The sequence below is a fragment of the Equus asinus genome, chromosome 9, assembly GCF_041296235.1.
Source record: "Equus asinus isolate D_3611 breed Donkey chromosome 9, EquAss-T2T_v2, whole genome shotgun sequence".
NCBI lineage: Eukaryota > Metazoa > Chordata > Mammalia > Perissodactyla > Equidae > Equus > Equus asinus.
In genome coordinates, this window is record NC_091798.1 from 53,548,401 (window position 1) to 53,571,366 (window position 22,966).

The window sequence follows — 22,966 nt, forward strand, 5'->3', positions numbered from 1 at the left end:
TATTGCCTATACGTATGTTTTAAATTAGTGTGAATAACTGTACAGTTGTGAATTATTTTGATAATCATGGCAAAACTGATGTAACTGCCAGATAGCTTTTTCTGATGGAGTGAGTTCTTTGGGTATAAGCAACCTCTCTAGGTTTGTCCCTGTCCTAACCCTCATCCTTGGGCTCGTCCAGAATAATAGACTTTCTTCAAGACCCATGGACATGATCACTTTTGTAACTGAATACTACTCTTTTACCTCACAGCTAGAAAAAGATTTTTCCTATTCCTCTGACATATGTCCTATTGTTAAATTACCAAGTAATGTGTATAAATCCTTGGGGTATAAGTGGAAGAGATCATCTTTGATAATCTCAGAGTATTATTCAATTTAAGACGTATGAGTCTAGTTGTGAAATGTCAACACATTTAAATCCAAGCACTAGGGATTTGTAAAGCAGAAAAGACCTTGACTCCATGAAGTCATATATTACTGCAGAGAATGTTCTGGTCTTCTGTGAAAGGAATTTGGCAATCTGCTTTTCTTTTCATTTATTTTCATATGAGTTTTCTGAAGTTTGAATTTTTGGATAATGTCTTTGTTTTTATTTTCCTGCAAAACATTGGGAGTTGTGTGTATGGGAAAAAGTAGACTTGATATAAAAAAATTAGACCAGTTTAGAATAACAGTATTTTACTATAATTCAGGCACATTATTACATTATCACTTAAATAGTAAAACTTTCTGTTGGCTACATGAATTTGTTTGGTACTTAGTTTGAAACGTTGAAAGAGTACATTCCAAAACATAGCCAAGTTGGCCTCAGTTCATGCAAACAGATTGCCTGCTGCAAGTATAAATAACCGTATTTTTTTAATTGAATCACTTTCATGTTTTTCTTCATATATTTGAGGAAAAATAGAAAATAAAAGTTAGATGAGTGTTATTAGGAGCATTATTTTTCTTATTCTTGGGTTTATTTTAACATTCTTAAAATATTTTTTACTTTGTACTCTTTCCTAGTAAACTGCTTTCTGATAAAACATTTCACTCTTTTCAACATTCTATGATTTTTGCCAAAATAGAGTTTTGAAAGTATCTCTACTAGTTCTCTTCTTTTTAAGACAAAATTCCACATAATGATAGGCCTCCAAAAGGAATAATTTTGTTTCCAAGATTTAGAGTGTCAGCTAAATTGGAATGCTAACAGTTAGAACTGCTTTTTGTAAAAAAATGAATGTATTTTTCATTCTATGATCTTTATGTAATATACATGTTTTAAATACATTTATAGTAACTGTCTGGAGGTTAAGACTAATTCAGTTTCTTTTAGCATAGGCTGTTAGGCAGTAAAAATACGACTATATTTTAAACAAGAAAATGTTCATGTGCCATAATATTTATAGTAAATTATATAACAGTTTTAAATGATGTCGTATGTTACACTATATAAACTCTTTTCTTAAGCCAGACTCTTTGTATATATTATCTTTCAGTGATTGTACACAGTGGTATAGTGTTTCACTTGATATGATTTTAATCACTGTTAGGTTGAACTTGAAAGAAAGTTGGAGTCTGCAACTAAGTCTAAACTGCATTACAAGCAGCAGTGGGGACGAGCTTTGAAGGAACTTGCCAGACTTAAACAGGTATGTAGTTTATAGCTGATGATGGATTATTCTTTTTTATGTCTTTTTTCCCTTGATTCTTTACAAGTTTGCATATTTGGCAACAACTGTTATGTTCAGATGTCTGCATTTGAATCTCCAGTGCAATTTTTGAGATTAGAGCATCTCTTTTTTTAATATGTTATATATAAGATTCTTCTTTTTCTTAATTAAAAACTAAAACTTTTAGGTCCTTTTTTGTTAATTGCCAACAATTCTCTTCCTCAGAAGAAATTGGGAATAATTTCTTTTACTTTTCCTTATAAAACTACCGTTCTTTTCCTCCTTTTAGTATTAATTTCTTTCCATTGGGAGTGACTTTTGGGGGAGAACTTTAAGGATAACTTAAAAAATTTAACATGCCCTCGAATGTAAGAACACATTTGAAATGTTATTCCCAGGAAGACCCAGTAATTTATTCAGTTAAGAAAAGAAATCACAGGAAATTTTTGCATAACTTTCTAGGTGTTTAAAAGTGATAGTCATTTTCCAGCTTCTTCTTATGTTACTTTTTTTTTTCTTTGTGATACTAAACAAATGATGTTAGCTTCATGAGAAATCTATCTTAAGATCAAATAAAATATGAGCAAGATTTTTATTTTGACTCTAATATACTTGACCTAAAAGTTTTAAGGATCAGTAATGGTTACTTTATTCTAAGTTTTGCTTTCTTTAATGTGTCAGTTTTATTCTGAATGAAATTTGATACATAGGGTCTTTCAGATTTGTGTTTTTCTTAATAATATGTCTCCATAACCATCAAATGTTATTAAATATCTTCGTGGTATTGTACTAAATGCGTACCACCTTCATAGAGGAGTTGGTACTAGACTGCATGAGAATAGATGAGGCAAACAGTGCTAACATAGCTTGTAGATGAGTTGAGATGATAAAAATAAGTATAAAATAATATTACACAAAGTAAATATTTTATATATGCTCACAGGACTAAGTATAGATGAGTGAATAATCATATATAGTGCTCGGGACCTCCTGTATTCAAGAGATTTATAGATATAAATAAAACATAGGTCTTTCCCTCAGAGAGCTTGCGATTTAGTAATAGGGAAGAAAAACTATAAACATAACATTTACTTCCTAATAGTAAGAGTGCTGAAGAGAACCATACAGAGTACTCAGGAGGGGAAAGGACATTTATGTAATAGGACTTCAGAAAGGTGTCATAGAAGAGGAGGTATTTGAGATGGACCTCTGAGGAATTGGTTGTGATTTAGGAAAGTAGGGCACAGAGGATGTTGTAAATATAATGAATATAGAATGATTATAGCAAAGAGGCATGAAGTCAGAAAGTGTTGACTTTAGTTGAAGAACAGAGGAGGGCTCATTTTAGAGGTAATTTCAAGTGATAAGGACCGGAACTTAAGTGGTAGCCGTGAACACATGACAAGAAGATTCTTTTAAAAGACGTAGTTTTGGTAGATTCTATATTTGGTAGATTCTAGCACAATTTACCTGATTGGAAGACAGAGTAGAAAGTCAAAGATGATGCCAAGAGCTTAAGTCTTAGTGTCTGGAAAGCGAGTTTTCCAGTATCAGAAATTTGGTTATTAAGACGAGAAGCTCATTGGTGTGCAGGAAGGGCATAAGACTTGCAAATTGGGGTATTTTAATTTTACAGAAAGAAATTCAGCAAGCGGTTAGAAATATGGATCTGATGTTGGGAGAATGATTGGGCTTAAAAACAGATGAAGGAATCCTTTTCAGAGGTGATAATTGAAGCTGTGACAGATAGAATTTAGAATTTTTGTGTTTAAGGAGGAGAACGGAAAACTGATAATGGAAACAGCTACTAGAAAGAAAGGAAGATTATTATAATGATAGTGATAGAGCAGTTAGCATGAATCAAAGGCTTGCTATATACCAGGTGTTGTGCTTCATATCTTTTCTTTTAAGATTAAGATCGGGGTTGGCCCCATTGTGGTTAGGTTTGCGCCCTCTGCTTCGGCGGCCCAGGGTTTCACTGTTTCGGATCCTGGGCGCGGACATGGCACCGCTCGACAAGCCATGCTGAGGTGACGTCCCACATGTCACAACTAGAAGGACCCACAACTAGAATATACAACTGTGTACCGGGGGGCTTTGGGGAGAAAAAGGGGGGAAAAATAAATAAATAAAAGATTAAGATATGACGTATCTTTCCATTTAGTCCTAACCAAGATCGCTATATAGCAGGTAATATCATTCTCATTTTATAGATAAAGAAACTGAGACTTAGACAAGTGAAGTAAGTTGCTCATGATCACACAGGTACTCATTGATAGAACCAGGATTGAAACCATTTGACCAGAGTCTAGGCCCAGGCTCTTTCCCCTTTATAATGTTATGGTTTCATTCCATAGAAGCCAGATAATGAACGAATTTCAAGGAGAAGAAAGCAAGCCATGGAAGACTTTAGGGATTTCTGACAGTATTGAGGCAGAGGAAGTCATGATTTGACATATCCTAGCACGGAAAATAGCATCATTGACTGTTAGATAGACTAGCTCTGATAATGAGGGTTAAAGTGACTTGATAGAGAAGAGGCTAATATAAAGTCATGATGCCAAGATATTTAGGTTACATACAGTACAATAGGGAGGAGTCCCTGTGTAATTAGAAGCGAGGAAATAATGTGATAAAAGTAGCTGTTAAAAATAACAGGATACAAATTCTATCAAAGGCAGCATATGTAGTAGTTTAGAACATGGCCTTGGAGTCAAAAGAGCTGGGTTGTATCCTGGCTCTGCCTCTTAACTATCTCTGCGACTTGGGTAATTTAATTTTTCTGATTAGTCTTCTCATTTGTATAGCGAAATTTTTCCTCACAGGTGGTTCGAAGAATTAAATGAGCTGTCTGTAAAGCATTTAGTACAGTGTTTGGTACACAGTATGTGCTCAATAAATGGTAACTGTTGTTAAAAGGAGATGAGCCATAAAGCTATTGTATAGTGTTCTTGGTTTCAGTCAACAGAGACCTAATTAGATGGTAGCTTTGGATGTCAGTGAACAGAACAAATATTGGAGGGATCTGTGACTGGCTCGCTGTTCAGAGAACTGATAGGCACCAACAATAATTTAAAATTTTTAAGTCTAGAGAACAGGAGGATGTTGTTATATAGTAACAGCAATAGGGAAGTCAGGTAGGATATAGTTTGAGTAACAACAGTCCTTTGGATGGTAGTTTTAATAGATGTTCTGTAGAAAACGATGGAAGGAAAAAAACAGACGTAAGGGCTACATGTGCAGATACGCAAGAGTATCAGTAGGTGAACTTCCTAAAGTTTGGGTATAAAGTGATGAAGAGCAGTGAGTCTGAGGAAACATCTATGGCTATTTCCTTTCTTCCTTCTTTCATGTGTCAGCAAGTGCTGACTGAGACCTTGCTCTGCACCTTGCACGGTGGTAGGTGCTCTAGATACAGCAGTGCTCTTCCATGGAACTTAAAGTTCAGCTGGGAGGACTGCTGAACAGGAATAGAGCAGGGTGGTGAGCAATGCAAGTGAAGTCGACAAAAATAATAGAAAGTAAGTACTAGAAAAACAAGAGGACAGCGGGGTTATTTTGTCACCCAAAGCTAAGGGAGTAATATTTCGAAGACAGTGTTTCAAATATCACTGTTAGATTTGAAATCATTTCACATTTTAAAATAGATAGTAGATGGGGAAGAAGTGGAAGATAGTACCTGCCATTGAAGAAGTTGCAGAGTGAAGGATAAGAGACTAGTGCAATGGTAATTCATTATAAGGCATTACCAAAATCAGTAAGGAAAAGATGGGAAAGTGGTAGCTGTTGACTAGGGTATTTCCTTTGAAGAAATAAGTAATTATTAATTATTAAAATATAATTTAATTATAATTGTGTTCTTATTAAGAAATATCCCTGCAAGAACTTTTTACTTTGAGTAAATTATGTTCACATGTGTATATTGACAGAGGACATTGTTTTCACTGAAGTGCCTTGTAAAATACAAGAAAGTAAACAAATGATGTTCTGAAGAGAATCCTCTAAGTTCATGGCTCTCTGTTAGTGTTAACACTGAAATATTGAGGTAGTCTCCTTTAAAAGGAGATTCAGTGTAAAAAGCTCCCACCAAGGCCCCCTCCATCATAATACATGCATCCTCATACACTTTTGCTATCTTCTGAATCTTTCCATTTAACCCACTATTTTCTGTTTACTCTTTCTTCCTGTGTATTTTCTACCCTTTTGCCCCCAAGCCATTGGCAAAGTAATTTTAGCTTTTCCTAATAACAGAGAGGGTATCACAAAAGTTCAGATGCCTCCTTTCTCTTGAGTTACTATAAGTGTATTAAGAAGAAGAGAAAACAGTGTTAAATTACTGGCTCAACTCTAAACTTGTACTTCTTGAAAGACAATAGTCTCATTCTTTGAGTGCAGTGATCTTCATTGCAGAGCAATTCTACTCCTTATTCCACAAACTTTCTGCTTTAGAAACAACACTGTAAACAGGTTTCAAGGTCACTAGGAATCAGTGATGTTCTGCAGACCACATTTGAGATTCAACTCTTTAAGGAGAAATGTAATAGACCTTGAGATTACCATAGTGAATTGCACTCTGCCACTAACTATTTTCAGAAGATTAAAATTAACAACTTCATCAAATAGGCACAATTCATATGTGTGAAAGTTACTTCAATTTTTTTCTAAAACTTTTTATTAAAAACACGTTTATTGTGTTTGAATATGAAATTGGAATCCTCTATCTGCTTTTGTTCAGAGGATTGTTTGTGCAACTTTTTGTTTAAATTGGATTAGTACCATGTTAATTTTACATTGCCTCTGGTGAATAGCCACGGGGCTATAATCTCTGCCAGTAATTTGTCACAGCAAAATCCTCTGGAGGGCCATACAAAACATTTGTGTAGTACAGATTAGACGTGGAAAGCTGTATCTTAGATTGTTAATAAATGTTAATGACAAAACCCAGCTGGTAAAGTTTGGAAATAAGATCTAATGCTTGGTGCCTATTGCCAAAAGAATGTTTAAACAGAGATTTCCATTACTCAAAGGTGACCTAGTATAGTCAATTTGTGAATTAGAAAATCGTAATCTTCTAATTACTTAGAAAAAAATCTTTTCTTCTGATTCACAACCATAAAAGTCTGTGTTTCCAAGTTGTACACTTTTTTGTTCTTTGTTAAGTGGGTAGGCGACAGCTGTAAAATATAAATAAGTATAAAATGTGTCCTATGTTAGAAAACAAGGAAATGATACCCATACATTCTGGATTTGCTGTCTGTGGGACAATGTGTAACACTGACTTTAAAAAGCTCTAGTTGTCAGACATTTTAGGGATAATTTAGTTTACTTTTTTCCCATCTCCATGAAGATATACTATAGAAATATTTTTAAACTGAAACAAATACTTGAATCAAATTGTTCTACAAATACCCGGGTCAAGATTGTCACTTAATACCTTGCGTTCTAAGTAACATATTTACTTAAAAACATTTCTTGACGCTGTAGAATATAGTTATGTAGGAAGAATAAAAGCCACTACTTTTTAAAAATAATGTATCATTGTTAAGAGAGATGAATTTGTTGTTGTAGAAAATTTAACAATTTTATGTCAGATGTATTAAAACTAGGTATGTTTGTTCCAAGAACAGGAAACAGAACTAAGATTTTGGGTAGGATCTGGGTCCCTTACCATATTTGTGCACAGTAGATCTGTTTAAAACTAAGCTGATATATTTAGTTAAAACAACACAGACTTCATTGGCTGACATCAGTACTATCTTGTCCAGCCTCCTGCTTATCCACTCAGAGTAATTAATTTGATTAATTTATAAGTAATTTAGCCAAGGATGGGATGTAAATCTTTGTTTAAGAAAACAGTTGGAGGTCCAAGTCTTGGTTAAAAACTGTGTCTTGAAACCATCCAGGCCCTCCTACTGACTTGTCAGCTCTGGGTTATTTTCAGAAAACTTTACTTGAGTTCCTTAGTTTAGTTGTAAGTTTTTCCCACAGACTTACATGGTATGTGTGAGTGGGAGAGTAAGTAGTGGCCACTTTTTAGCCGCTGTTTAGTCTGGTGTATGTATGTTTACATCTCCTCTCGGGATTTATAGGCAGCCAAGGCAAAATAAAGATTATACTCACTTGATTGAGGAGCCTTTAACCTAGAGCACCTGGCAGCAGAGAGGATTTCTTTCACTAACCTCTAATTTTTGTGTATGCATATGTGATTGTTATTAATGCTGTATACTTGATTAAAAATTCAAGGCATTTACAGGCTTTTCTTAGATGTTTTAGAATTAAAATGTTTCAAGTTTTATAAAGTTACAGTGTTGCAAAGTTACTTAAAATTAATCAACTTTTTATTATTTTTTCTGCTTGCAATTATATTTGCTCAGTGTAAAAAAAAATGCAACTTTTGCAGCACCATATAACATAGAAAATAAAAATCATCAGTAACCTTATCCCCTCCCCAGCCAGAGATAACAGTTTGATGTATTTTTGTCCAAATTTCTTTTCCTTTCTTTCTTTTTTTAATAATTACCTTTTAAATGTATACATCATACATTCCAAAGAGAAAAAAAATACTTTTATATACCCCAACCCCTGCCTTCTAGTTGAAGAAACAGAGCATTATCAATGATTTGGAAGCCCTTGTGCCTTTTGTTAACTGCACCCTCTCCAGAGGTAACTACTCTGCTGAATTTGGTATTTATTATTCCTTTACTTTTCTTTATGATTTTATTATGTTTAAAATATTGGTAAATAACACTGCTCACTTTTGAATCATTCTTCTGTGAACACCCTTTGTGCTTAAAAATTGTTTGAGATTGAGCTATATTGATGCAAGTAGCTGTAGTTCATTTTTATTGCTTTATAAAACTTAAACATATGAATATACCAGAATTTATTTATCCAAGCTTCTTTCAGTGGACATATTTTTTCCAAGTTTTCTTACAATAAGACAACACTGAAAATTTTTGTATGTGTAAGAGACGTGTGAGAGTTTCTCTAGTGTTTACATCTAAAAGTGGAATTTTTAGTAATAGCATTCACTCATTTCTTATGCTTCACTAAATATTGCCAAATTACTTTCTAAAGTGGTTATACAAATCTGTAGTTCCCAAGAGTGGTGTATAGTTGTTATTCTTCATACCATGTCCAACACTTGGCTGTTATCAGATGTATTAATTTTTTCCAATTTGGTGAGTCTGAAATAGTGTCACTTTGTGGCTTAAAATTTAATTTCCCTGATTAGTGACTTTGAGTATCTTTACATATGTTTATTAGCCCCCTGCATTTCTTCACTGTGGAATGCCTTTTTATATATTTTGCTCAACGGAAGTAAATCCAGGTTTTCGAGTTGCTAGACACAAAGTTTGAAATTACTATCACTGTGTTCTAGAAAATAGGCGATAGGATAGAGAAGTGTATTGGAGAAGTGGAACCTTTTAAATCATAAATTCTGGAACTGCAAAGTATTGCAAGTAAAATAAGAATTCAGTAGATGAGTTAACAGCAGATTAGACATAGCAGAAGCAAGGATGTATGAACTGAAGATAAGTCAATAAAAAATATCCAAACTGAAACAGAGGGGAAAAAAGATGGAAAATACAGCAAAGAACATAAGCGACATCTGGGATAGAGTATGTGAGATGACTTACCTTCTGTGTAACCACAGACCCCGTCTTAGTCCGTTTGGGCTGCGATAACAAAATACCACAGACTCAGTGGCTTATAAACAAAAAATTTGTTTCTCACAGTTCTGGAGCCTGGAAGTCCAAGATAAGCGTGCAATGCATAGACAGGTTCTGTGTCTGGTGAAAGCCTGCTTCCCAGTTCATAAATGGCAGTCTTCACATGGCAGAAAGGGGTTAGAGAACTTTGTCAGCCCTCTTTTGTAAGGTCACTAATCTCATTCATGAGGGCTCCACCCTCATGATGTAATCACCTCCGAAAGTCCCCATTCCCTAGCGCCATCACATTGGGGATCAGCTTTCAACATATGAATTTTGGGGAGACACAAAGAGCATTCAGCCTATAACTTAGAAGCATCATAGTAAAATTGCCAAAAACCAAAGAAAATCTTAAAAGCTATTGGGGGTAAAGGGAGACATTGCTTTCATAGGAGCAACAATAAGACTGACAGGTGACTTTTCAACCAAAGTGAAGGAATTCATAAGACAATGGAATAACATCCTTAAAGTACTGAAAGAAAATAATTGCCACCTTAACTCTACTCAGTGAAAATGTCCTTCATGAATGAAAGTGACTTAAAACTTCTCAGTCTAACAAAAATTGGGAGAATTTGTCATGGCAAACCTGAAGTAAAAGAAATACTAAAAGATGTTCTTCAGGCAGAAGGAAAATGATCCCAAATGAAAGCAGGAAAATAAAGAGCAATGGAAATAAATATCTGATTAAAGTATAAATGGATGTTGATTGTAGAAAAACAACAATCAGTATTTGTTGGGTTAAAATATACATAGAATTAAAATTTGTGACAAAAATATTATAAAAGATAAAAAGTGGTAAATAGAGTTAAAAAGTTTAAAGTAGTTCCAAAATCTGTGGAATTATAAAAGTTCTACTTATTATTTCCAAAAGGAGAGTGAAAATGAATAACAATTGGGGAGGGGGAGAATTGAATGATGTAAAATATTAGACCTAAAAAAAACACAAGCAGAGAGAAGACAGAACAGAAAATATGGAACAAGTAGAAAATAGTAATATGTAAAGATTTAAACCCGTATATATCACAAATTGCTTTAAATATAAATGGACTAAATACTTCCATTAAAGACAAGTATTAAATTAAACCAGAATTAAAAAAAAAAAAAAAGTATGCTACTGATAAGGGGTACACCTTCAATATAATAATTTAAAAACAGAAAAAAATATACTACATTAATTCTAACCAAAAGAAAGCTGGTCTAGCAATACTCATACCAGGCAATGTAGACTTTAGAGTAAGAGGCACTACTTTAGATAAACAGAGTTTTCATAATCATAAAAAGGTCAATTCACCTGAAAGATGATAAGAACTTTAAATCTGGGTATACCTGGTAACAGCCACAAATTTATATAAAGCAAAAAATCAATAGAACTGAAAGGAGAAATAGACAAATTGATAATAATGGTAGATTTTACCATAATTCTCCAGAACTGATAGAGCAAGCAACAGAAAATCAGTAAAGGTTTAGAAGATGTAAACAACGCAACCATTGGTATATATAGAACACTTCATCAAACAAGTCTAGGATGCGAATTATTTTCTAGTGTACATGGAACATTTAGCCAAATTGCTCATATCCAGGATCATATAATTCTCAACAAATTTCAGAAGATTGTAATTCAGAATATGTTCTCTGACCACAGCGAGATTAAACTGGAAATTAATAAAAAGATAAATATCTCCAAAGATTGAAAATTAAGTAGTATACCTCTAATGACCCATGGCTAAACTAGAGAATACGTGAAATTAGAAAATGTTTTTAACTGAAAAATAATGAAAATATAATGTATTAAGACATGAGATTTAATGAAAGCTGTGCTTAGGGCAAATTTATAACCTCAAGTGCTCTTAAAAATAAGAAAAGCGTAAAATCTGTTCTCTAAATATCCCTTCTAAACAGTTAGTAAAAGAACAAGAAATTGAAGTTAGAAGGAAGGAAATAATCAAGATAAGTAACAACTAATGAAATAGAGGGAAAGTGTACAACAAAATCAACAAAGGCAAAAGTTCTTTGAAAGGAACCTCCCCCTTGGCAAAGAATGTTCAAAGACAAAAAGAGTAGGCACGAATTCCCAATACTGGGAGTTAAAAAAAAAAAAAGGTCTCCAGATCCCATGGACATTTAAAGAAATATTTTTTGAAAAATTTTATGTGAATTTGAGAAACAAAACCTACAAAACTGACACAAGAAGAAAAGAAAAGGTAAGCAATTGTATAGCTATTGGATAAATTGAATCTGTAATGAAAAATCTTCACGCAAAGAAGTCTCCAGACCTAGATGGCTTCACATTTGAATTTTAGTAAACATTTAGAAAGAAATAATACTAATAATACAGAAACTGTTTCAGAAACTAGGAAGAGAGAACACTTCTCACTTTTTTTTCAGTGAGATCAACATAACCTTGATCTTAAAGTCTGACAAGGACATTATAAGAACAAAGTTAATTTGGCCAATCAATCTCATGAACATAGACATTAGGCTTATAAGCATCACAAATAAGTTTATTAAACAATGGCAAAGTTGGCTATTTCCCACCTTAAAAAAATAAAGGAGAGGGGCCGGCCCTGTGGCTGAGTGGTTAAGTTCGAGTGCTCTGCTTCAGCGGCCCAGGGTTTTGCAAGTTCGGATCCCAGGCATGGACCTGGCACCCCTCATCGGGCCATGCTGAGGTGATGTCCCACATCCCACAACCAGAGGCACTCACAACTAGAATATACAACTATGGACTTGGGGGCTTTGGGGAGAAAAAAGAAGAAAAAAAGAAAATTAGCAACTCTTGTTAACTCAAGTGCCAGCGTTTAAAATAAGAAAAAAAAATAACAGTTTAAAAAAATAAAAAAGGAGAAAAAAATCGTGATTATATCAAAAATGCAGGAAAAAGTCAATACTCGTTCGTAATAACGATTCTTAGCGAACTAAGAATGTAAGGAAAATTTTTTAATCTAATAAAGGATATTTACATAAAACCTACAAAAAAGTCTTTCTTAAAATAATGAAAGTTTTTCCCTGAGATCAGGAATGAGAGAAAGATGCCTTCTATCACCATTTCTTATCAACATTGTCCTAGAGGTTCTAACCAGTGTAATAGGCCAAGAGACAGAAAGGGTATATCAGCTGCAAAGGAAAACATGAAACTGCCCTTATTTGCAGATGACATTGACCTACTAGAATTAATAAGTGAGTTTACCAGGTTTGCTGGAAACAAAGTCAGTATATAAATATCAGTTTCAGTTCTCTATCCTAGAAATAATTAGAAAATGAAAAATTTAAAACTGCCGTTTACAATAGCATCTAAAAACATTGAATACCTAGGAGCACATTCAAAGAAAGATGTTAGTATTTAGAGAAGTATAAAATATTAAAATTAAAGAAGACCTAAAATTAAAGAAGACCTAAAGATAAACCATGTCCACTGATTAAAGAGCCAATATTGTAAAGATAGGGGTTTTGACTGATCTGTAGATTCAACATAATCATCATCAAATCCCAATCCCAGCAGGCCTTTTTTTTTTAGCCCTAGAAATTGAGATTTATGTGAAAATGCAGGAGTCAAGACTAGCTTAAGAGAATTTTGAAGAACAGCCAAAGTAGAAGACTTATACTATCAGATATCAAGAAATATTATCAAAGAGTTACAGTAATTAAGACAGTATAGTTTAATGCAAGGATAGAGAACTAGATCAGAGTAGGGAATCCAGAAACGAACCCATACATATATGAACAGAGGTGATGTATGTTACCAAGCAGTGGGTGAAAATGATGTTTTCCAGGAAATGTTGCTGGGACAGTGGGAGCTCTATATGGGGAGAAGAAGAAACTTGATCTTACACCATCCAAAAAACCAACTGCATGCGAATTATTGATCTAAATGATGCTCCAAGAGGGTAACGTAAAAGAGACTCTTGAAGACTGAGGCAGGCAAAAATCTTCTTAAACTGAACGTAGAGAGCACTAGCCAAAAAGGTATAGAGAGATAAATTTGGGCTATATTAAAATTAAGTCAAAAACACCATTAAAGCAGTGAAAAGGGAAGACAAAGACTAGTGGAAGATATTTGCAATTTAAATAACTGAAAAAGGACTTATCCACTATGTATAAAGAGCAAACATATCAATAAGGAAAGAGAGATAGCCAAGTAAGACAAAGTGCCAAACGGTCGTACAAGAACTTTACAAAAGAAGATATCCAAATGCCATTAAAAATATTAAAACATGTTCAACTTCAGTCTTTGAAAAAAATGCAAAATGAGATCAGAATGAGATATCACTACATAATCTATCAGAATAGTTTAAATAAAAAAAAATGGCATTACCAAATGTTGACAAGAATATAGAACAATGGGGGGCTGGCCCGGTGGCAGTTAAGTTTGTGTGCTCCACTTTCACAGGCCGGGGTTTGCCAGTTCAGATTCTGGATGCAGACCTATGCACCACTTATCAAGCCATACTGAGGCAAGCATCCCACATATAAAATAGAGGAAGATAGGGCACAGATGTTAGCTCAGGGCCAATCTTCCTCAGGAACACCGGAATGTGCACATAAAAGTAAAAATTAGTACTACTTTGAAGACTGCTTGACAATATTTACTAATACTGAAACTCTTATATCTTATGACCCAGCAGTTTGAACCCTAGGAATATAACCAAGAGAAATGCATACAAATATGTGCCAAAAGGCATGTACAATAATGTTCACATCAGCTTTATAATACAAAGCTGAAAACTAACCCAAATGTTCCTCAGCAGTGGAATGACTAAGTTGTATACTCATCTTATGGAATGTTATATAGTAATGTGCATCAAGTACACACAATAAAAATGAATCTGAAAAACAATGTTGAGTGAAAGAAGCCAACATAAAGTAATATATACTGTACAATTCCATTTATATAAAATTTAAAGCAGTCAACCTATTTGTGGTGTTAGAAATTAGTGTAGTAGTTATCTTTGGGAAAGGATGAGTGGGTAGTGACTGGGAAGAAACACAGAGGGACTTCTTGAGTTCTGATAATCTTCTGTTTCTTGATCTGGATAGTGGTTGTGTGAATGGTTCACTTTGTGAAATTTTGTCAAAATGTACACTTATGATTTGGCAGTTTTCTGTTATTATTCAATAAAGGTTTATTTTTTTAAAAAGCAGATAACACATAGCCTATTGATCCAGCTCTCCCATTTTTGGATTCTGTCCTATAGGAAGAAAAGCACCTCTCCCTAAAGAAATATGTAAAAAGATTTGTGAACTAACTATGTTAGATGGTAGGGTGTTTTATCGCAGCATTGTGTGTAGTACCAAAAGTGTACATTATTGAGAGTGTTGTTGAATAAATCACGGAGTATCCATTCTGTGTAATGTTACACATTTATTTTAAAGAAATTTTATATGTACATAAATTTTTGTATGAGCCTGGAGAAAAGAGTGGAAATGCATATTATTACCTGAGCTGGGAGTAGAATTAGTAGCCAGTGCAGCCAGTTACTGAGTTTTTCTTGATACACCTTTGTTAACCATTTCTTAGATGCTGCTCTTTCTGCTGGTCCTTGTGGCAACTCATTGTGTTGACAGTAGACTCTTTCTTGCCTTCAACTTCTGTTATATTATGATATTCAGCTAACTGCAGCCACTGATTGGACCATAAATGATTATGGCTTATAGCAAGAAGAGAAGTAATGGAAAGAGTTTTAAAGAGAACCTGGGCGTTTCTGGATAATATGTGACCCATAGAATTGGCAGTACATGGCTTTATCATGGGTACTGTCAAAAAGGATTATAATCACAAGCCAAAGTCATATGAAATATATTTATTCCTAATATTAGTGATCTGGCTTATTTCTTTCTTTCAAGCGAGAGCAAGAAAGTCAAATGGCTCGTCTCAAAAAACAGCAAGAAGAATTGGAACAGATGAGACTACGTTACCTGGCTGCTGAGGAAAAAGATACAGTAAAAACAGAGCGACAAGAATTGTTGGATATAAGAAATGAATTGAACAGGTATAATAACCAGAAAATTACATTTCTTTTTTCATACAAAAACAAAAGTTCTAACAGGACAACCTTTTAGTTGGTCATTGGTCTGGGAAAAGGACAATGTCAGGTCTTTCAAGAATAAACTAGATCATATATAAAGTGTAGCTGACTTATAAAGTAGAAAGTCTATGCCAAAGGCTATTACAGTCAGATTTTTTGCTTTGAATGCAGCTGTAGCAAATCTATGTAGCTTTTTTGCTTCCGTTGATAGCATACTTGAAATTTTATTTTTGTGTGACTATTTCAGGATTATTGCTACTATTTCAAGGTAATTGGTTATACTGAATATTTAATTACATAAAATATAAGAAATTTCAAGTTTAGTTGTATTTTAATTTACTGAGCCCTTACTATGTCAGCAGCTATTTTAAATGCCTCACATGCCTATCTCATTTTTTTTTTAAATCTTCAAGCAACTTTTTAAGGAAGATATTATCCCCATTTTAGAAATGAAGAAACCAAGAATTAAAGAAAATTTAAGTACCTGTTTCAAGGTCACACAGCTAGTAAATCATGGAGCCAGAGTTCAAATCTGATTCCAGAGCCCATATTTTTAACTACTGTGCTACACTGGACGTCTCTGTAGTGTCACATTCATCTTAGTTACAATTTCAACAGTATTTCATGTTAGAAAATTCATCATGAGGAAGCAGCATAAGAACAAAGTATAGTCCTTTTGGCGGGGAGTTTGAAGGAAGACATTTTAACTTAGTTTATCAAGGAACTAGTACTTTTGTTTTAACAAAGCATACTGTCTTAGCTTGGGCTGCCATAACTAAATACCATAGATTGGGTGGCTTAAGCAACAGAAGTGTATTATCTCACAGTTATGGAGGCTGGAAATTCTAGATCAGTGTGCCAGCATGGTTGGTTTCTGGTGAGGACTCTCTTGGCTTGTAGACAGCTTGTTTCCCACTGTGTCTTCACGTGGCAGGCAGAGAGCAAGCTCTCTGAGAGCCCTTCTAATAAGGGCACCAATCTCATCATGAGGTCCCCACCCTTAAGATCTCATGGAAACCCAGTCACCTCCCAAAAGCCCTGTCTCCAAATACAATGGGGGTTAGGGCTGCAGCATATGAATTTGGGGGGGGACACAATTTAGTCCATAGCACATACATTTGACAGTATATCCCATGACATCTCCATGTATGAGCTGGGAATATTCAGTTACTATATTAGGTGGGTTCAGAGCTGAATTAAATCACTGCATTTAGAATATTAATGGATAAATATCAGTTAGAAAAGGTCAAGGTCTATAGTTCTATGCTACAGAGCTCAATTCATGCTATTCTCTTTTTATTCAGCAAATATTTATTTGATGTCTATGTTGTAGACTTGGAAGATATTACAAATTAATTAATTATAATATGATCCTTGCCTTCCCAAATTTTGCTGTCAATATGTAGCACTTTTTTGGTTTCGGTGTAGCAAATATATATTTAGCCTCTACTGTTTGCTAAGCACTGTTTTGGTGGCTTAAATAAAGATAACCATTTGCCTATCAAATTTGTAGATCATACAAAATTGAATCTTATCATTAATATCTTAATAAATTAGGAATCAGATGGAACTGAAACCAACAAGATTAAATATATTCGAGACAAAGCTGAGTCCTCTGTATAAATTATAAGAAAAATCTGTGAAGTGATGGGCAAGACATAATAAAATAGTTCATGTGAGGAAACCTAGGAGGATTTAAGTGGCCAGTAATAACAGTGTGCCTTGGCTGCCAAAGAGCCAGTGCAGTTAGGGATCGTCATAGAAGTAGTGGTCAGTACTCAGCACTGGTAAAATCACTTCTGGGGTGTTCTTACCAATGTGCAAAACACTTGACGGGAAATCAGCTACCCTAGAGAGTTTCCAATGGAATGTGACCAAAAGTGGTTTGGAGAGTGAGGGATATTGAACTCGAAGAGAACCTGCAGGCAAACTATTAGATAGCTATCTTCAAATATCCGGAGGGCTGCCATATTAAACAGAAGCATGTAGGTTATCCTCTTGAACAGAATCAGAAATTTACTGGAAAGTATAAGGATGCATACTGAGTTCAATATAAGAAGGAACTTTCTAACAAAGCAGTTCTACAAAGCAGTAGGTTCCTGGTGACAGGAAGTGTGTTAGTGGAGTCCAGATATAGTGGTTGTCAGGGAAGTAAAGTTTCCTTTGATAACTTTTTAGGCTTTGTCAGCTACAAGATTCTAAAATCCTCTTGTGGTTATAGTTGATGATTTGCATTTTAGTAAAGATTTGGTAGGAATCATCTATCAGTTGTGTAAAAATTCTGTTTGTCTTTCATGTATAAATAGAAGAATAAGGAAAATGGTTGAACTCTCTGGTACATACTTTGGTGTTGTGTGTCATTAATTTACCTAGAGAACCTCTTCCTCCAAGAGAGCTATAAGAATTAGGGTAGGGGAAACAACTGTTTGGAAGTCTTTCTTTACCCATCCACATGAATTGATCAAATTGGTACCAGTATCCCATTAACCACTTGATTTCCACTCCGGTCTCAAAGCACAGTGCCCTCACTATTTAGGCTTGTTTTGTTAGAACAGATGGAGATATTTGGTGTCCTTTTTGGACTGTATACTTTAGTTTCCTGTTCTTTTGTGGGGAATCTTAGGAGTCAATTTGAGTTTCAGAGGGTTGTCTGTACAAACAAAACTGTATCCTACGAACAGTCCTGCTCCTTTATGGGGTCCTCCTTGTCTGTCAGAGCAGGACTATCTCCTTACTGGCTTTTCTTCCCTCTCCCTCACTCCATATGTAAATTCAGAAGTGGATTTGATTCTCATTGGCTTCCTTACTCTAAAGACCATCTAGAAGCAGGGGCTTAGACTCAACTGCCTTATCTTATTTATAAAGACCAAATTTAGGAGTAGTTGCAAATTTAAGCATTTTTGTACCCAGTTACATAGAGGAGTATAAAGTTCTCTCTTAGTTTAAATTGTAAATTAAATTACAGGCATGTGCCACATAATGAAGGACCACATATATGATGATGGTCACAGAAGATTAGTACCATACAGCCTGAATGTGTAGTAGGCTATAGCATTTAGGTTGGTGTAAGTACTGTAGGGGAGCGAGAAATTTTCCTCTACCTTCTGGATTCTTCCGGCTGGTCTAAGAATTAAATTGACATGAGACAGATTAACAGGAGAAAAACAAACAAAAGTTCAATAACGTCTATACATGGGAAAAACCCAGGAAAATTGAGTAACTTGACACAGTGGCCCAGGCCTTTACCTTAAATACCATCCTCAGTTAAAGACAAAAGAAGATGTTGGGGTGGGGAGAATCAGGGACTCTGAGGGAAAGTTAGGCAATTCACAGGTAGTGAAAAGGAGCAAAAGTTTAAAAAACAAGTATTTGGCCACACGGAAACAGAAGAACACAGAAAGGAGCCTAACAAGAAGGCTTTTCTAGGTTCCTCCCCGTCTACCACCTAGTTCATGTTATGCTAAGTTGGTAGCTTGCTTCCTGAGACAGGTGTTTTAGTCTGAATTCTTTTAGGCAGTTAAGGGGGAGATGACAAGAAAAACTGAGTCTTTTATTTTTTAAAAATAATCAGCCTAAAGTAATCCTCATGTTAAAGAGACAGCATTTTGGGGTGTCAAGTTTTGTTCCCCTTCAGTACACTCTATGATGTTTGCACAACGACAAAATAACCTAATGACACATTTCTCAGAACATATCCCCATCATTATGTGACGCATGACTGTAAATTAAAACATCCTTCTTGTTCAGTCTTAGCGCTGCTATCACTTAGTAAGTATACTCTCCATTTTCAAGGCAGTGAGATTAATGATATTCTATTGCAAACGCCCAAATCCCAGGCTAGCACCTGCTCTCCTTTCTTCATCTCCTAGATGAGATCGGCACCAACATTACTTGAAGATATCCATACAGTCTTAAAATGTACGTGCCCTTCTAACCAGGCATTCACGTGTATAGAATTTCACCTTCTGTGATTAGTTAGTCATATAAACTCCATAATAGTAGGGACTTTTCTCCCTGATTTCACTGCAGTATCCCCACAGCCCAGCACTGTGTGGTACAACTAAATATTTGTTGAATGAACTTAGAAAGAATTTTTATGTTCAAAACAACAATAATAACAAAAATTTAATAACAGCCTAAAGATCAACAATAAAGGACGATCAAATAATGACACAGCCAAATAGTGGGAGGCTATGAAGCTATTTATTTAATGATGTAGGAAAACTTTCATGATATGAATGTGAAAAAAATAGTACATTGCATATGGTATCATTAATTTTTTAGAAAAATAGGTACTTAAAATATATATGCATACTTTCCATTGAAAAGAAATACAGAAAAGTGTTACTCTGATTTATTGTCTCTGAATAAGTTTACAATGCTTTTGTTTTTTTACACATTTCCAAAATTTCTAGTTTTCATGTATTTTATAATTAGAAAAACAAATATTATTTTTAAAACTGTCTTTTGTAAGTTTGCTAACTCTGACTAGCCAAGTGGAGGACTGGTTTTTGTTCCTTCCTGAAAATATTACTAAAACATATTTCACCGTTAAATCATTTTGTTTTTAAATGGTGGTGTTAGGAAAACCAAAACAGTATTTGTTGCCTGCTAGAGTGGTTTTGTTCTTGATTTCTCAGGTTAAGGCAACAAGAACAAAAACAGTACCAGGATTCCAGAGAGATTGCAAGTGGAAAAATGGACAGCCTACATGGCAATGCGCTGGAAGAAGGTTTAGATGACTATTTGACTCGACTAATAGAAGAAAGGGACACTTTGATGAGGACGGGTGTGTATAATCACGAGGATCGAATAATAAGTGAACTCGACCGACAGATCAGAGAGGTTTTGGCAAAGAACAGTGCCAGCAATTAATAACATTTGGAAAATCTTTACAGAGACTCCAGGTCTAAATTTTAATTTCGTTGTAAAACCCTCAAAAGAAGGGAAAATGGATGTTTTAAAATGCAGTTTTCAATTTTTTATGAGCAGAATTTTGTATGTTATTGTATAGTATTTATTTGATTTTACTTACTTTATGCTACCTCTCCCATGCTGGTTTTATTTGTAATTGCATTTTATATACTCATTTTAAATGACTTTTCAGTGGTTCTCATAATTTCAGGGCTACCTTTCAAAACAGCTTTTCCCTCAGTTTGTTCTAGGAGCAGTGACTACAGTAATTTCCAGTTGTAGAACCTTTCATGTTGAGCCAAAAGAGTATATGTTGCACTTTAAAAATGCTGTGCCCTCTTCATTTGAATATACATATCTTAAAATTTGAGACCTATTGTAAATGTAACCAGTTTTATTTATCTTATCTTAGATGACCTGTCTTTAACTTGTAATACTTGCAAGTGGCAAGTTTGAAAACAGAAAGCGGGATCAATGCAGAGAAACCATATGATACATTGAATGACAAACTAGTCATTTATTTAAAGTTAATACAAGATTAAACTTTTTTCAAGAGCTATTGAAGTTTTGAATTTTTAGTATACCCTTAACTTTTAAGAATATGAAGTAATAACTTAATAAGGTCATCTTTGTCAGCCTCTTGCTCAAAATTACATTGTTTTCTTTTGCTCAAAATAGAGATTTCTTTTCATTTTCCAGTAATGGTAATACTAGTTGTTAACTCAAACTCTCTGTAATATAACATGGAAACAGACACACAAAGTCTTCAGCTGGAAAAGCTGGTTTTTACTCCTCTAATTTTAATATGAGATTAAGTCCTTGGATTTATGTAGTGCCATGTCTGTATAAACTTTGAAGAATTCCTTTACATCGTATTCTTCAGAGCCAACGTTTGCCCTTCCATCGCCTTTTACTGCACCCTGAAAAGGTTTATTAGCAAATTCACAGATTAGGTGAGTCTTAAAATATATGTAGTTTAAAACTTCTGATTCCCAAATATAATAAATTTAGGTATCTACTTTAGGAAGTGTGTACTATTTACTGATAGCTTCCATAAAAGCAGAATAGGCTATTGGTAACATTAATTTTCTGTTGTTTTCCAAAGAGGTCTATTTCTTTGTTTGGGAAATTAAAGTCCCTTCACACATTATATGATTTTCTTTCCTTATTAACAAAGTATTAATCTTCTAAAGACAACCAAGCAATAAATAACAAATTACTGAATGAGAGAATAATGAATATGTGAATCATAGCAGGAATTTGAAATATTAATTATGGTTAGACATTTTCTCGCATTGATTTTCGTGCCACATGAATGAAACAGAAGTATTCTTTTCGTTTCAGAAGGTCTGGGGTAAACGATGGTGACTGTGCCTTCAATTGCATTGTGTGCTGTGTGTGACTGCTTTTAAACACTAGAGGGGGCCTTAGATTTAAAGAAACAAAAAGGACTTTTCTAAAATGGATGTGTGGTTTATTTCGCCTTCTGTAAAGCAATCTTTTGGCTATGGGATTTAACAAATAAAATCATAATTGTTTGTATCTTTGACTTCCTAAGCAGTCTGTTACTTTTGTTTCTAAATCGAGTGGGCAAGTAAGTGCTTGGCACTTCCTGTTTCAAGTCACTTTGTATTTTTGGTTTTTAAGTGCTTACATTGCATATACTTTTATATGTCTTAAGATTTGGAGAGTCTGAAATTTTAACACCTTTTCGTAGTCCTTCAGCAACAGCTGTTTAATTTGCGAGTGGCATTTAACATACTTAGACTGATTACTAAATTATTGTCAGTGCCGGGGAGTCAAGTGTGACCACAGTAGAGGAATGAATGAGCAAGTGAGTGGGTGGGTGGGTGAGTGAATGTTTCCTCATTACTACATATAATATTTTAATATTAATGTGAAATAAAATTTACCTTTAAAATGTTTGTGATTCTTTTTCATGGAGAAAGTCTGGTCTCCACATCTAAGGCTGGCACATCCTGCATGGGAGGGGTGCGTCATGTCTGCCAGGTATACATCATACCATATCTGTATAAACTTGAAGAGTTCCTTTTCAGGGGTATCCCAGTGATTTCTTTCTAGACCTGGATTCCTGCTGCTTCCAGCAGATGTGTGAATTTGAGTATGATTTAAGGACATATCGGGGCCACTGCACAACTTCAGAGTAGAACAGTAGAGTATAACGAGATGACTCTCTCATCCACTTACTGCTCTGTCTGGATACTGCCCAGCCTGAATCTGAGTTCTCAGATTGCCCCAGTACATGTTGCTTGTCCTCAGCCACCTCAGAATGGACTGACCTGATTTTTGCAGTCTGGAGAAGGGCCCTCTGGTAGCTATGTATGGACTAAAAATTTGGCCTCTCATTACCATTGTGTCCAGCTTGACTGGACACCTAACTTGATTTTTTGTTTGATTGATGTAATTCACATAGCATAAAATTCACCATTTTAAAGTATACGATTCAGTGGGTTTTAGTATATTCATATGGTTGTGCAACCATCACTATTATCTAATTCTGGAACATTTTCATCATCCCCTAAAGAAACCCCATACTTATCAGCAATCACTGTCTTTTCTCTCCTCCCCTCAGCTCCTGGCAACCACTAATCTACTTTCTGTCTCTGTGGATTTGCCTATTCTGGACATTTCATGTAAA

General features: G+C 34.7%; 1 protein-coding gene across 4 annotated transcripts in view; it reads left to right on the forward strand.

Annotated features, from left to right (window-relative positions):
* CEP120 (centrosomal protein 120) overlaps nt 1-21,856 on the forward strand; it is a 74,498-nt gene extending 52,642 nt beyond the window's left edge. For all 4 annotated transcript variants that reach the window (XM_044780388.2, XM_044780387.2, XM_044780390.2 and 1 more), the window contains 3 exons: nt 1,539-1,637; nt 15,212-15,357; nt 20,034-21,856. In XM_044780388.2, coding sequence (XP_044636323.1) covers nt 1,539-1,637; nt 15,212-15,357; nt 20,034-20,268 — 480 coding nt within the window. In that variant the 3' untranslated portion in view covers nt 20,269-21,856. The remainder of the gene's footprint in view (nt 1-1,538; nt 1,638-15,211; nt 15,358-20,033) is intronic.
* The last annotated feature ends 1,110 nt before the right edge of the window (nt 21,857-22,966 follow it).